The sequence below is a fragment of the Apteryx rowi genome, unplaced genomic scaffold (genome assembly GCF_003343035.1).
Source record: "Apteryx rowi isolate R43461 unplaced genomic scaffold, aptRow1 scaffold_57, whole genome shotgun sequence".
NCBI classification, from domain to species: domain Eukaryota; kingdom Metazoa; phylum Chordata; class Aves; order Apterygiformes; family Apterygidae; genus Apteryx; species Apteryx rowi.
In genome coordinates, this window is record NW_020450838.1 from 3,008,109 (window position 1) to 3,024,394 (window position 16,286).

Here is a 16,286-nt window from a genome sequence, read left to right on the forward strand (position 1 = left end):
AAAAAAAAATATAAAAATGGAAGTCATACTATGATGATTATGTTGCGCAAACAGTCAGGAATCTGTCATCCATCTCTTCAAAGCTCAGGAACAGCCAACGCTATCATAACAGCAAACTGTAACAAATACATAATCAACAGCTGCTGCAGAATACAACAGCTAACCAGACAACCTGTGTACACAACTGCAGTTTGATTGTCTCCCCTTTCAATGAACAACTATATTTACACRCGCTCTGGTTAAAATACTGGTTTGAGAAGAAAATCCATCGCTTTTGAAATTCCTGTCACAACTATGAAAATGGTTAAACACCGACTGCAACAGAACTCACCCTTATGCACAGATAGAGAAACTTCTACCAGCTGCAGAGCAGCTTCTCATTCATCACTAAGGGGTTAATGCCCCTTCCCCTCCCTCCATCCCCTGGAATTTGGAAGCAGTCCCGTGTCGCCACTAGAGGCTCCAGGAAAAAACACCCTTCAGCTCAAGCACCCAGAAGAATTCTTCCAATGTTAAATATATACTTCTGCAACAGATTATAGGATATCACTGTTTTAATACTAATAATGTACTACCATCTTAAGACAATTATTTGCCCCAAGGCAAATGGTGGTCACTTGCTTGATTCTCTAAGTGGTGGAATGAGTAAAGAAGCTGCAGGCAAAGCAAAAAATATGAAATTTTTCCATCTACTGCGTAGGTTCTCTGTCCACCACTAATGGGAAATAGCAGGCAGCAAACAGTCTTGCAAGGATAGAATGATGGATACAGAGAATTTCAACTTTTAGAATTGATTAATAGGAACAGATGTTCTTCCAATTAAGACATGGAAGAAAGTGAGACTGAATTCCCTTATCTTACTCTCAGAGGCTATCCATGCATGGAAGTGAAACATGTTTTCAAATCTCCACAACGCCAGCGCTTTTCTTTGTATTTTCCGATAGATTTCTGTAAATAGCCTCCCAAATGTCTAGTATAACAACTTGTATACAATTTAAAAATTTTGCCTACAGAGAGCTTATAGGTCCTGAGGTCACGACATGTTGAAAGAAGCATTGTAGCACACTGGAGAGAAAATGGATGAAAAATGGAATTGATCTCCATCAGAAAATTGCTGTGATAATTACACTATCCCCTTCTCCCCAGTGACAACTACAGTAATGTTTACTAGACAGGCAAGAGAGTTAATTCTGAAACCTGCCCGTTAGAGATAAGGGCAGTCTTGAAATGCAATGACATGTTCAACAGGAAYGCTCAATATGTCTAGTGCTGCTTCAGAAGTAGATTACCACTTACATTAAGGTGGCAGAAGTTTGTAGAAAAACTTACTGCCATTTTCTGCCATGAGATGAGGCCTGGCCAGGGTAGCAAGGACACAACCTGGATTCACCTGCTTCACAGTGGGGCCTCAGGGAAACTGACTGAATGGTAGGCAGACCTGAGGGGAGCCTCATAAGCCAAGATTCAAATAGAAATCAGTCCCATTTTGCCTTCGGACCCACCGAAATAATTACTCAGCCACCCTTAAGGGGTAACCACAAAAGGAAGTCATACTATGGAGACTCTGGAATTTGCAGGCACAGAGGACAAGTTCCCCATAGAGCATGAAATTGTTCAAGGCCACCCAGATCCTTCACCCTCCTCAGAGCACCAGCAAGAGTTTTCACAAACGGCCAGACTCCAGAAGTAAAAAGCACAAAGTACGATACCTTAAGTCAGGTGTTTTGGCATGTGGAGAGCCGGAAGGAATCTGATGAAAACTATGAGGTCCCAAAGTTTGGGAAAAAGAGGTAAAGACTTGTAAATTCACTGAAGCAAGCTACCTGCTTAATTTGGCCTCCATACTGGTAGGCAAAGGGTAGCCTCACACTGAATATTGGACATACCTAATCTTTGATACATATGATCACACATACAGACATGCATCCGATGTGTGCATAAAGCTTCAGTTAGCCATCTTCAGACCCATGTCGGGGACGCAAGTCTCCTATGCCAGTGTATCAGCAACACAGTCTTTATCTTGAGCTTATTCTTTTCCCCCGCACTGGAAACAGATTTATCCAAATACCAAATGACATTTCATGGTCGAGTTTTGTATTGGTATTAGCATGTCAGAGCTAACCACAAATCATCTGTTAGGAACTATACATTTCTCCCAACGTCTTGGATGTAAGCATCAGGATAAAGGAGCTGCTGTCTCAAGTGGCTTGTGTTTCATTTTGTTTTGCAGATGCACTACTTAACTACCTGGCACGGCCAAAGTGCCTCTTGAACCAGTGGAGGACTAACAGGGAGATATCAGACTCTCTCTTCTGTACCTTCATATAAAAAATGTCTCAGAAGACATTCTCCTCTGCACAAGGTTATTATTATTTTCATCACCGCACAGAATTTTTGACTTCTCTAACAAAAGACTGATAAGGTGTCACGTCAATCATAAGGGAGACAGAAAAAGGGATCCAATGACAAGCAGAATTGCTACAACGATAAGTATGCAGTAGTCAAGAATGAAATGGGCATTAGCTTTCAGCATGTTTGAATTTACCTACACAAAAGGATATTTGAACTTTGCATAGTAACAAGTGCCAGGCTCGATGTCTTAAAATATGCCAGCAGAAGCTGATTCTGAAGAAATATTCTGAGGGGAAAAGCTGATAAATGATACCAGGAGTTCAAGCCAGACAAACAATTATGAATAAATGAGTAATCAAAAGGTTTTGATACTTGGAAAAGCTTTCCAACCCAGTAATAAATCAGAGATTTTGTTAGATACTCAGGAACGCCCACAGTTAAGGGAGTTTGCTACTGCATTATTTCTTCTTTTCCCTGATAAATATATTAATATGTATCATCCAGCATATGATGTATATTGTGACTGAGAAAGCTATTCATTACAGAGGGTAGGATAATTTGGGGGGAATTTTCCAAATGAAAAGCGAAACAATATTAATACTTCATTCTCACTAGTTCATGAAATACAATCTGCAGAATACAGTGATTATCTGAGTTGGCTGCAAAAGAGAGAACTCTTTTTGCAAGTAATCTAATCTGAAACAGCATGGAGTACTATACAAGCTAATTCATTCTTTCAAGCTGGCAGTGGCACAGAATAGTTTCTCTCTCTGACTCTGCCAGTTAAATACCTTTTCAACACAATTTTTGTACAATAGTATGAAATTCTTTGTCTGCTTCCTTCATTTTGGCACAATGTTGTACCCGAAGGTGAGAACAGAATGCTAAACTAGTCACCTTTTCAGAAATTTCTTACAAAGATGCAAAATATTCAGGAAAAAAACCTTTGTATTCCTTTTCAAGAAAGGAAAGCAAAAGAAAAAGGCTTAGGGAGGTGTGGTCCCACAAATGCAGATTGTTCACATGTGTTCAGGTTTCTACTGAGCAGGCTGAGTCACATATTCTCAGATTTTTACTCTCGCCCATTTATTTGGACAGTGACAAAATCTGGAGTCCTCTTAAATAATGAAACAATAAGGGCAGTCATATCTGCTCTATTATTATTCCACGGGATTTCCAAATACTGATTTAGCAGAATATATGCAAGCCAACAGTTACAAAAAGGAAAAGAAACACCTTTAGAAAAAGGTGCTGGTTGCAGAAGCTTTATGGATATTGAGCAAAGCTCTATCACCACCATGCCATTTTAAAGACATCTGTGCGTTTCAGCAATGCTATTCTTAAAGCATGTGACCTGCTCTTTAAAAAAAAAATCAGATAAATATTGTTGATACCACTGTGTGCTTGTTTGGTGCAATTTCTCAGTCTGCTCTTAAGAGCTCTCACTCACTTACCCTGGTGTAAACTGTGCAGTAATTCTACTGAAGTCTGCGGAATTGCACTAAAGTAAACCCAGCAAAGAACAAAATGAACCCTTTGGGTGTATGAAAGATTGAAAGCCAGCTGGCAAAAGCATGCAACATGCACAATACTAAAATAAATCAGTTCCAAAGACAGATGGATTTCAGGCAGCCAGGGTTGCTTCCCCTGGTTGAACTAGTTCTGCTGTCACACAACAGTCTACAATGAAAATTCTAGCTACAGCTTTAATAATTAATTTGCAGTTAATCCCAGGGCAATCTCTGACATTCTGCACACTGCAGGTCGCTAGGCTACTCAGCCCTCACGAGGCCACATCTGCAGTGCTGTGTCCAGGTCCGGGCTTCCCAGTACAAGAGAGACATGGACCTACTGGAGCAAGTCCAGCAAAAGGACACAAAGAAGGGGGGACTGGAGCATCTGACATATGAGGAGAGGTTGAGAGAGCTGGAGGGTTGGACTGGACGATCTCCAGAGGTGCCTTCAAACCTCAACTGTTCTCTTGTTCTGTGATAGCCAAACTCTGCATTTCAACAAAACTTCTCTGATACCTAAGTCAGCCACTACCTACAGTGGTCTGACCACCACATTCAGAATAAGCACAACTGAACTTGCAGAGCCTAAAGCCATTATGAACTCTGCAATAAAACAAAGACTTGTTATTGCAACAATGTTCTTAAATGCTAAATGCAAAACTATCACTGATTCCTCCACTCAAATTAATGGCATCTTTTCCCTCATCTGCACAGAAAATTATTTCACATTTTAAAGTTAAAATGCTGTGCCTGCTTTCATCTGCATATCCCTATACACCTTTTTAAGTAATGGAGAAACACACATATAGGTTTGCTTTGCTCTAGAAGTTTATGACATCCACCTTGTTAGATCTAATTAAAAACAGCACAACAGACTGCTCTAATCATCTCTGCGGATCCCAGCAATCTTTAATATGCAACTTGCATATCCTCTATTGGACTTGTAAATAGAGACTCGTATTTGATTAGCAATCTCCTTTCCCCTGTCAGATGTAAGGGGTAAGGAGGTCAAAATACCTCAGGCAAAATGAACTTATGTCCCGGATTAGACTTATTTTCTTAGTTCTTCAGGACTGGATATCTAAACATGATGTTTTTCTATTTGTGGGCTCTGTGAACAACTGGCATTTTGAAAATTATTCAAAGACCTTCTTTATTCTAAAAGCGAACTACAGGCAAATTTTAAAGCCCTTCACCACAACTCTTCCTCTTTCTTTTTTTTATAGAGGAAAAGATTATTGCAATTTAAAAGCAGCTAACTTCAGAGAACACAGCAAAACACAGAGTGTTCAAATTTAAAGGTAGTTCTCCATGTTGTAAAGGCTCCCAAGAACACTGATGAGTCACAAAGTTGGAGCCTTAACCTTTGACTTAGCAATTAACCTCATGATTCATACAGTAGGACTTGTGCTTGTCAGGAGATATGTTCTGTTTCATTTCAACTGAAGCATAGCAGCAAAAATGAAAGAAAAATTTCTAGAAAGCAATTAAGACATTCCCTAGAAGGGCCCCTGCCTCCCCAAAATACTGCTCTTTGCCTTTTCAGGAATTCTGACCATTTTATTTTAAAAAAGTTAAAGTAATTCTATTTCATTTCCAAAAGATTTTTCAGAAAAGGACTTGTTAAAAAAGTTAGTTTACAGATCAAACATTATACCTTCAATGTTTTTAAATAATCATGATACAAGAGGAGAGGCAGTTACATCCACTATTTAGTTAAGATTTTTGAAACCGTATTGAAATCCACAGGTAGCATGTGCAATTTTGTTATAAATGTTATTTCCTGCATGGCTCTCAGAGTTAAAACCAGCTAAAATCTTTCAATCATTAAGAAAAATCTTAAGGCAATTAAAAAGATATATATCTCTTTCTAATGCAAGACTCACTGGTGTCTTATAGTCCATACGTTATTTTTTCTTTAAAGACTAAATACCAACAGCACCATACGCAGAGCTTTCATAGTAAAAGCATTTTTTTCCCCCCTAGTTAGCTTCAGGTCCGTTGTCCTTATCTGAAAGGCAGCTCAAAATGCAACTTTCTGGCAGCCTCTGCTACAAAGCAGCCTCAAGCTCCAGAAAGGCCCACGTCTTACAGATTGGTCATGGTGGTACGGACATAGGTAACAGCACCACTATGAATTCCCGCATTCTTCACATTGCGCTCATGAACAAAAGCAGTGTACTGTCCATCTGCAGAGTGGGTCCTCGGCGGGGCCCGCGCGCTCCACGCACTTCCACCACGTTGACGGCCGTCGGCAGCATCAAAGGGCCTGGATTATTGGGGAGTGGGAGGGGGCACAATTAGTAAATAGGTATGGATGAGAGAAGGGTGGAAAAACAGAAGGCAAGAAGACTGATGTGAAAAGACAAGGAAGGACGACATTGCTAGAAGGTAAATACCGAAGGAAGGAGGCATGCGAGTACACATTAAGACAGTGTCAAGTAAACCCCTTTGTTGCTGGATAACACGTACGTTTTTGCAAAAGTCAGAAATGAGAAGTTAAACTATTTGCATATAATATCTACACTTACACAAATGCAAAATGCTTCATCTGTCAAAGCACTTCACAAAACTGAGCAAGAACAATGCTTGTTTTACAGATGGGGAAAATGAATAATGCAGTAGAGGAATAAACTTCCCAAGTATACAGTGCATTTTATATTCAGGAAGCTTAAAGGGTTTAAGTGGCAGATCTAAACATACAATTGAAACAAGCTTCTATAAGCAACATCAAGTTTTAGAGCCACTGGAAAATGCAGATTACAATGCGAGCAGAAGGAAACAGAACCTCAGAGGAAGGAGCATTACCGTGAAGGAGCAAACAGTACAGCATACACAGACCATTTGCTTAATTTTTTTCAGTAATGGACTAGATACTATTGAAGAAGCTGATCTTAGCTATATCTGATTAGCATAAAAAACATAGTTGGAGACAGATTATCTTGGAAAAGATCATAACACAAGCTAAGACCCTGCTTTCTAATTTTGCACTTGAAGGCATAACATTTCATAAATCTAAAATTTCAAATTCATAAACTCAAAACCACAGAAGTGCCATATGGAATAAAGTCCTCCAAAAACAAGAAAGAGGAACAGGAAAGAACACCGATTACTTTAAAGCACCGTTCTGAAAAATATTTTTTATGCAAGTGCCAGGTATTACTACATAGGAAGCTGTAAGGCTTTAGGCACAAGCACCTCCAAAACAGCAGGGCTAAAAAATTTACTGAAATAGTTCAGCTCTAGAAGACTTTTAAAAATTTAAGGGGAGGTAAAATGAACTGAAATGGACAAAGAGCTGGGAGCTGTTGTCTCTGTTGTATTAGGATCCTTCACCGTAATGTTTTGAGAGAGGCTAATGCAAGTTGCAGTCAGGTATCAAAAAAAAAATGAGTGGAAAAAAGTGCTCCCTCATAAGCTATGCAAGCAAAGAAATTCAAAAAAAAAAAAGTCCTCCTTTAGTTTGATGTAAAATTCTCTAATTAATGACCCGAATCTAAACAACAAAGTGGAATGCTCTTGTTGTTCATTTAGAGGGAGTCCAGCACAGCCCCAAAGTTCAAATTTCATCTCATGTTCCAACAAGACCAGTTTAACATTTCTAGCCCTACCAGAACAGCCAAGCAGCCAGTGCATTAGTTGGTAGATCACATGTATCAAGGCAGGGAAGCAGCAAAGCATGCAGGATTCACAACAGTGGCAAATCATTAATGTTCAAGGATAGTCCTCCTTTAGAAAAGAGAGAGGATTTCTATAAAGCTCACCCATGGGTAAATTCAGAATATTTTTTTTTCCTTGTGAGACATATTCTAAGGAAATGACCCATGAATCCTGAAGCAACAGAAAAGACCCCCTACGTATTTCAGGATAAGGAAATAGAATTATTAATCTGTTGTGTCAGCTTTTCGGAAAAAGGCCAAAGTTAGAAAGATACCAATTATGTTTTAGGCTTTCCGGCCTTGCAGCTAATATTCCAGGCCATCTGGATAGCCAAGAAGGGCATATGCACTTTTCCTATTCTGACAACTTTATAGGAATGGAGCAAAGAAAAAACAAAGCACTAAAATCCTTCCTATCTGGCAAAGTTCTTCCTACGATCTGGCACAATTGTTGTTGGCAGCTGCAGCATTAACATTTTAAATTAAAGGAAACATTGACATTAGGAAGGGCTCTAGTTGCAATGTAGCCAATAAAGACATCTGCCAAGAAAAATACAGACACTCACAAGGTCAGAACCTTACTTCGAAACCCCTTCAAATCTGACCATCAACAAAATCCCCAACCTGAAAGATTTCGTTGTTCTCAGAAAACCTTGGCAAGCTCTCTCTCTAAAAGACGACTATTTTTCTGACAGGAAGCAAAATTAATTCATGCAGAAACAGGCCAATTAAAGACAGGGGCAGTTTAGAAAAGACCTTGTTAGCAGCATCAAGACACCAAGACCTGAAGGTGCAATAGCCAAGTCACAGCCCCCGCAACAAATATGCACATTCTGGCAGCTGCATTAACTGAACCCCACTTCCCATCCGTGAAACCCAAATGCAGCACAATTACTGACTCAGCTCCAAACTGTTGCCTTCTTCCTACAGCTGGATTTGTCCTTTACTACAGGCAGTACAGTTTCCAGTAAACACATTAAAACCACTCCGCCAGAAGACAACTGCCTTCGATAATAATGATATGTCTCTAAGAAATATAAAAGATAAGCAGTGCAAGCATTACTTGCTTGACTAGAATGCATTAATTGCCGGGAAGGATGTTTTCTTTTTTGCTTACAGTTTTGGGTTACATACAGGTATATTTTATTTTCCCAGTCATTCTCCTACGGAGAAGCTACATACTGCAGCAGCTGGCATGTAAGCTTAGACTCCTTGACAATGCCTGGTAAGAAAGACAGGCTCAAGCTCTTAATCCTAAAACAGGCACACCAAGACCAAAACTGAAACAGATTGGCTATAAAGTCCTCTCTGTTTCTGAACAAAAGCAGCGGGATTTCAATGCACAACAGAAGCCTTGCAAATACGAGCATGAATGCCAGCATGAATCAGATACCCAAGAAGAGCTGTTTGGAGCAGGAGTCAAACATTTCCACCACAGGAAATACCAATTTCTAGCACGCATCTTGTGGTTAGACCAAGAGAATAAAAATAAAACCATTTTGAAAATGCTGAAGAATAAAGAAACCACCACCTTTCACCCACCACCGTGGAAGGAATCGAGCGATCAACAGGATCTCACCATAGACAAGCACAGATTTCAGATACTAAACAAATCAAGGGCAAAAGAAAGAAAAACAGCACTGATCATTTGTTTTGATTGAAACTGCAACATAATGCAACAGACAAAGCAGATTTATCTTCCCTCTTATAATCCAAGATCCATTGTATTAAAAGTCTTTAATCAATAAGATTTAAAAAAATAAAATTCATTTGTCATTTTACCGTTAGAAATAGATATTATCTATATTTAAGAGATATTGCAGCAAAACAGGTTGATACTCCAGACAAAGGGAAAAGAACCTTTTTCTCTTGAGGGCTGAAACTGCTTAGGATAAGAGCTTTAGTATCACTCCATTCCAGCACTGCTGCTCTTCAAACTCTCATAGAAATCAGAATTACCCCTTTAGGATTAGCCATATCCACTCTGAATGCACAATAAGCTGAAAAAGGTCAGATGAAGTGTGCAGAAATACTAGGTTGAAATGTCAGTTTTGGTTTGAAATACCTTTGCAATATAAAATTACTCAAAAATCGATACCCAATATGTACATTTATCTTCAAACCAATCAGCCTAGTTTTGAGATGCATCCAATCCATAAAATGAATACCCTATTTACATAAAATCAAAGCTCTTATCTTCAGCTTGTATCATTTTCCTCAAGCTCCCATCCTCCTCCAGATTATGAAAAAATTAGTTTACCCATTTCAAAAGGTTTTTCAAAGAGATTCAGAAGGACACTGGTTTATGAGGTTCTGCATTTTGTTAAGGATCAAGAGAAGTCCGTAGATTCCCGTGACACCAACCAAAGGGTTACAAGAAATACTGTGGCAAAACGGACAGCCCCAGCTCCCTCCAAGACTTAAAAATGCTGTTACTGGTTTAATCATTGGCAGTCCCCGGAGAAATCTTTTTTTCTGGTTGGCAGTGACTAAGCATGTTGTCTTCACCTCTCCRGACTACATTCACAGCAACGATTCAGCTGCATCATCACTAACTTGGCTGTCAATTTATGTTAAAGATACAAGGTCGGCAGTTTATTTAAGCGCAGATAAAGAAACAGTCGCTTGGACTATGCATAAGCAAGCAAAATTTATTTAACAACAAAGCAGAACGTACCACTTCTTGTCTTGCTGGCTGGCTCCAGGGCTCCGTGGGAGGTTTTCTATTTCCACTAAGACTGGGGCAGAAGGGACTGCTGTCAGGACAGGTAAGTTTGGCTTTGCAGTCCAACTCTTTGGAGACAGAACATAAACAATTAAGTTATTACACACACTTTCATGAAAGAATGAYGCATTATACGACGCGTTATACATAACAAAACATATCATCGCTTCTCTTAAGCACAAAGCTAAAACAAGGCTGCTTTCTTCCATTACTTCCACAGTACTGGATGCCTAGGCTCAATCTTCTCCAGTACTGCACACCGTACCAGGATCCATAATGAATCCAGGGCTGCTCAAAGGTTATAGTAAAAAGCTGTGGCCTGTTGTGTCCTTTTTCGATTCGTGCAGTAATTCTTTCCTTCTATAGGTAATTTTGTAATGGTGATTGAAACTTTTGGGTTAGAATTCTAGCCTTCAGACTGTCATTTGAAACATTACTGCTCTTGTAAAAAGCAATTCATTTTGCACAGAAGGCAAGAGAATCTGCAGAGCAGCAATCTACGTGTTTGCTACCAGCTGAGGTTGACTGCTGAATGTTAAAATAAATTTGATTCTCTTCTCTGACAATCTGTGACCTGTTCAGTTGCACTTTGCATCTGAAATACTCCAGAAAGGGAGTCAAGGTCTTTCCAAACTCCAAGTACAATTATTTTGTTACTCATGAAGAGTGTTACCTTACACTAAAGTCTGTTTTCAGTGAAATAAGGTATTCTGTGCACAAGCACTAAGAGGACAGGTGTCTACGATTTCATTTTCAAACTCGAAAAAAATCTTAAATTTTGCTAACAATATATTCTTTAAGTTGCAGATATGTTCCCCCCTTTCGGAACACTAGAAAAAAATACTCTAACAAGAAATCAGCATAGCTGCTGATGGATTATGCTCTTTTTTTAACGTAATTTGGCATATAGAATTAATGTGCTTCAGATACTAACAACTCGCATGCAAAGATACATATAAATAGTATAATTTGTTGTAGTATTGGGACCTGAGGTATTTTCCTTACTGCAGCTAAGTTAACCAATTATCATGCCTATAAATTAGCAGCCAATTTTTTGGCATACAATTTACTGGTTAATTGTATAACTTCTAATACAGTCGGTCACTGGATTTTAGAAAAAAGTAATGAAATACCCAAATCTGTTGAAACATATGAAAAATGCCTTTAAAATGAATAAGATGGGTCTTACTTGTTGTGATCCATTATTTTGGTTAGTAACAGCATTATTTGGAATACTGAAAGACAAAAAGAATTTAAATCAGAATCTTTTAAAGAACAACAAATTATTTTTGCAGGCTGGCAGAACTGCATGTATTTTCAAAAAGAAACACAAAGTCTAGCAAAGATCTTTCCAAAGTATTTTACTGTTCCCAAAACAAAAATCAAGAACTTGTGCTTTAGGTCACCTGCCTCATTCTAGGTAACTGAGGCTACCAAATTAGTTTTTGATTTGTTCAGGGTGAAGCTTGGCTATAAACTCTGACTGGAAGAGGGAAAGTCAGAGTTTATAGCCAAGCTATAACCTATATATGGGTTATATATGCTTGGTTATATAACCTCTGGGGCACTTCAAAAGCAAAAACACCGTGATTTTAGTTGCATGTTAAATATCCAACACAATGTGACATTTTCAAAACCTCACTTATGTGGTGCAGATATGTTTGCTGCATAATCAGGACTCCTATGATCTGAAGTTTCACAAAGTTTATCAGAAAAATTCATGAATTTCCTCTGTATATATGCTCTAAGGGAGTGAATTGCTTCAGTCTTAAAAGCAGTCATGCAAAAATTATGAGCCAGCTCCACAGAGCATTAAATTTTTTTTCTTTTTTTAAACACATCCTTATGCCTGCTGACTTTTGATTCTACTTGAAACRCATTTCACATTTTCAGGTTGAGAGACTTAGAAGTATTAACATCCTGCACAATAGCACGCATTATAAATCTTACGCAAAGCTAAATATTCAAGAGAAGATTCTAACCCAACTATTTTCAGACTTCTAATTTTTTTTAAATGGTTCCAACCTCATATGACTAATTATCCTTCTCACTTATGGCCTGGATAATTGCCACCCAATTTGACAAGCTGACAATTCAAATAGATTTCTATATCTACTTTAATGATTCTTTAGAATTATTTTACTTCAGTACCATAATATCAAGACCAAACAATCTGTTCCTTGTCTTTTTCCCAACTTCACACCTTCTATGTTGACAGTGTGTGGAGGTTGCAAAATATTGCACCTTTAACAGGAATATTAAGGAATGCCTTCTGGGTAGCACATTCCTCAGTGCTGAGTTAATACAAAAGAATGGATCAACATACATCTTTCATGATGCATTTCAATTAGCAATGCTTGAGTGTGGAGTTTCAAAAATGGCATTGATTGCTCTGGAGACTAACATAACAATGCCACACCTCGATAYGCATCAGAAGAACGTCTTCTTATCAGAGGGAGAAACTGCATAYGAAGTTTCTCTTGCCACTCCCAGAATGACCTAAGCAGCATGATACTAGGAGAAGGGCATGGCAACACAGCATGAAGAGAGCCCTAATTMATCAGACACATAATCACAATCTGCATGCAGAGTATCTTTAAGCACGTTGATGATACCCAGCGTTGAAGAGAACTTTTCCATTTTACAAAAAGAACAGCTAGTACAGGAGAGACTTGCCCATAAGGTCACAAAGAYGAAGAGACCTCCACTACAGTACTGCAGCATTTTCCCCATTCCCCCTCTCATGCAAGAATCAGCCCTGCTGCCACAGAAGATGTGTGGCTGAACTCAGCCAGTTGTTTTGAAATGTTATTTTGACACTCCTTACACGGCTACTGACTTTCCTGATGTTTAACATGTATGAAGATCTACTTTTCTTTCATAACTGGTTGCCATTAATCATTGCAATGTTCTCGAGTTASGGCACAGGACAGAAAGCACAACTGAGTGACTGTTTGTTCCTTTGCTACCACGTTATTCTTTCTAGCCTGTTTTTCTGTCTTCCCTTAAGGAACAGCATGAAAATTCTGTGATTCAGTTTCATAGGAGCATTTTAAATTGCAAAAGTAAGTACAAAGACTCTAGGTATAAATACAGAACCAAAAAGTCTCCCTCTCATAACATTGGTAATGAATAATTCAGTACAAGTTTATAAAAATAAATAATTAAATACATAAAAATAAATGCAAATACAGTACCAAAAAAAAAAAAAAGTATTTTCCCCATCTCTGAGCTTTGCTTAATTACGTATTTCAATCACATAACCAGAGTAGGCAGATCTCAGCAAGAAGAGAGCCTCATATGCTTTATCTGACCTCTTTACTTACCAGCATATAGTACTTTATGCKGTAAGAGCTCATAATCAGCAAAAATTGGAGCTAGTCATAAACCCACTACTCTAGCATTCATAAATGTCTTTGCCTGCCAGTAAGTAYGTTTGGCAATATCTTCCACGTAACTGCAACACAGCAGCTTTGCTCTGAACAGTAAGAGCTATTTAAAGCAAACAAACAAACAAAAAAACCACACCAAAACCACAGTTTAACAGGTTAATGCTCTTCTACRTTTAGCTAATCTTACAGCCTTCCACAGATACATGCTCAAGTAYAGATGACAAATATCAAGAAAGGAAGTTAAATATTAGAAGGCATCTTACCTTGTTTCTTCAAGTTTAGCACCATGTGCTGCAAAAATATTCAGGGAAGTATTAATTAAAATTWAAATTTTAATTAGGTTATCAGTTAGGTATAAAATAGAAAGTATATTTTTAATAAAAACAGGTGAGCACTGCCTCAAAGCAGACAACTAAAAGGACAAAAGTTACAAACAGCCTTCCCATGTATGACGTGGAAAAAAAAATTTAAATTGGAAGAATAAAAAAAAAATTTTGAAAAGAAAACCAAACAGTGGGATTTAAGAACGGATCTAAAAGTATGCATGGAGGCCATTCTTTACCTAGGCATGAGTGGGAACAAGAGACAAAGCGAGTATCACATGCTGTCAGGGTGTGACAACRGACAGAACATAATGTCTAAGAACAGTAGGAGAATCTCAACAACAAGAATTTCAAACCTGATTCAGAAATTTCAAATATTATCATTATTAAATCACTCTTGGATTCAAGTTTTCTACCTTTATACATATATAYATTTTGCAGTATTTATGGGTGTTTTAGCTGTTAGGCAAGCTAGAATGACATGCTCTGGACACRAGCTTTTTCTGATAAATACATGTTACCTCCTATGTCAAAGGAAAACTTACTTTCAAAATTCAAGAGGAGGACAAATGTCTACAGGACCTGTAAAGAACATGATTACTTCATTCTCACTGTGGATTGTACTTTGCACAATGGAAARACAGGAGTTTACCTTTCATTTGTAGCGTTCGTCTTGAGTATCTCTTGCTGGGCCTCCTTTCAAAGGATGCAGATCTTCTGGCTTTGTTRGTCTTGGTGGTTTGATATTCTGTTTTCCCACTAACAAGCCAAGTAAAAGTACAAAACAGTAGAATAAATCACTTTTTAATGACAGAATACAGACACTGCCTGCAAAAAAAGTCATGTTTTTAACTGTTTTGAATTCATGGCTTAATAATCTGATCTCAGTTCTATTAAAAAAAAAAAAGTTAAAACTTCAGAAGGCCTTTCACATAAAAGGGAAGTCTTGCAAACATCCTAACCTTCAACCCATTTTTCCCAAAAGAAAAAGCTGACACRATGACTCCTTAAACATTAAATTACTCAAAAAGCACATGCACCCTTTGCATATTACTGTGGTCACCATGCACGCAGCTTGGGGGAGGCTRATAATTCTAGAGGAAAGTTGAAACTTGAGGTATCTTGTCAAAGGTCATAGAGAAAAGCTAAAAATTAGAACTGGGCTAAACATTGGCATCTAGAGTCTCTCATTTCCAGGAAATACTTTTTTCCCTCCTCCAGGATTCTTTTATTGTCAGGATACCTTTTTCCTCAAGATTTTGTAAGAAAAAGCTTTTTTAATATGTTTTTCATATAGTAGATGTAACCATGCTGATCAYTAATTACAGCTAACTAATAATTTTTAGTAGCAGAGTACACATCAAGTTCACCCTGAAGACTGACCACACCAACTAGCCCCTTTGCTGAAGGTCTCCAAAGGTAGTCCAAAGAAAATGTGGGGAACAGTCACTGTCTCTCTCTGACAAGGCAGCATACAGCCAGCTTGATGGCTATTGATTACATGTTACCTGTTCTGTTGACCTAATGCAYGCTATTCTCCTAAACTGATGAAATGAGTCTTCGTCATACATTTTAAAGACAATGCTGTAAAGCACATTTATTACAAGCTCTGAACTTGCAGTAATTTGTCGCTAACCAGATGGAATGTATATAAATCAACACAAATGCTAACAGTTTGGACATCTGCAGAAGACTGAAACCAGCGTGAATCCTAAAACAAAAGGAACTAACCTTGACCCCTGCAGCAAGCTAACCCCCCCCACAATAGGCCTGAAGGCTTATGGAACTCTTTAGGAAGACAAAGTCCTCTTAAGTACCAGAGTATTTCATGCATTTTTTAAGGGTAAGAACAACAAAAGCTAAGTGTTAGGGTCTCTTCAACTGACCCAAGTGAGGACACCAGGTAGCAATGGTAGTTCCTACCTAAAAGCATCAGTTTCAATCCAAGAGAAAGGTGGAAAGGTATTTCATAAAAGCAGCGGTAAGCCTTTTGGTGAAAAGAAACATGAAGTGTTTTCATCCTTCTCCCACTCCTCCCTTCTTTCTGACACTCTTCTTTCCTCCTCACTTTCACTCTTCCTTAAACTTAAGCTCCTTAAACTCATCTGATAAGCCAGATAATAGTTCACAAGTGGCCTACTTGGCCTGACCAACAAATGACATTTCTAAAAGTATGGCAAATCTTCTTGTGTGTGGAGTCTGGACAGACCCAGCCCCCAAAGCAGTAGCAGCCCCACGTTCACCTCATTTCTTGGTAACACTGATCCTTTCTGAAGCAGACGATGGAAATGGAGGGGGGAAGGGCTATGCATATCCATGCT

At 38.4% G+C, this 16,286-nt stretch overlaps 1 protein-coding gene across 1 annotated transcript in view; it reads right to left on the minus strand.

The window, feature by feature from the left end:
* The window catches only part of EPB41L5 (erythrocyte membrane protein band 4.1 like 5), a 65,560-nt gene that overhangs the window by 20,425 nt on the left and 28,849 nt on the right, over positions 1-16,286 (minus strand). Inside the window, exons 13-16 of the mRNA XM_026082219.1 lie at positions 14,618-14,724; positions 13,906-13,933; positions 11,440-11,485; positions 10,203-10,318 (exon numbers count right to left, since the gene is read on the minus strand). Coding sequence (XP_025938004.1) covers positions 10,203-10,318; positions 11,440-11,485; positions 13,906-13,933; positions 14,618-14,724 — 297 coding nt within the window. The remainder of the gene's footprint in view (positions 1-10,202; positions 10,319-11,439; positions 11,486-13,905; positions 13,934-14,617; positions 14,725-16,286) is intronic.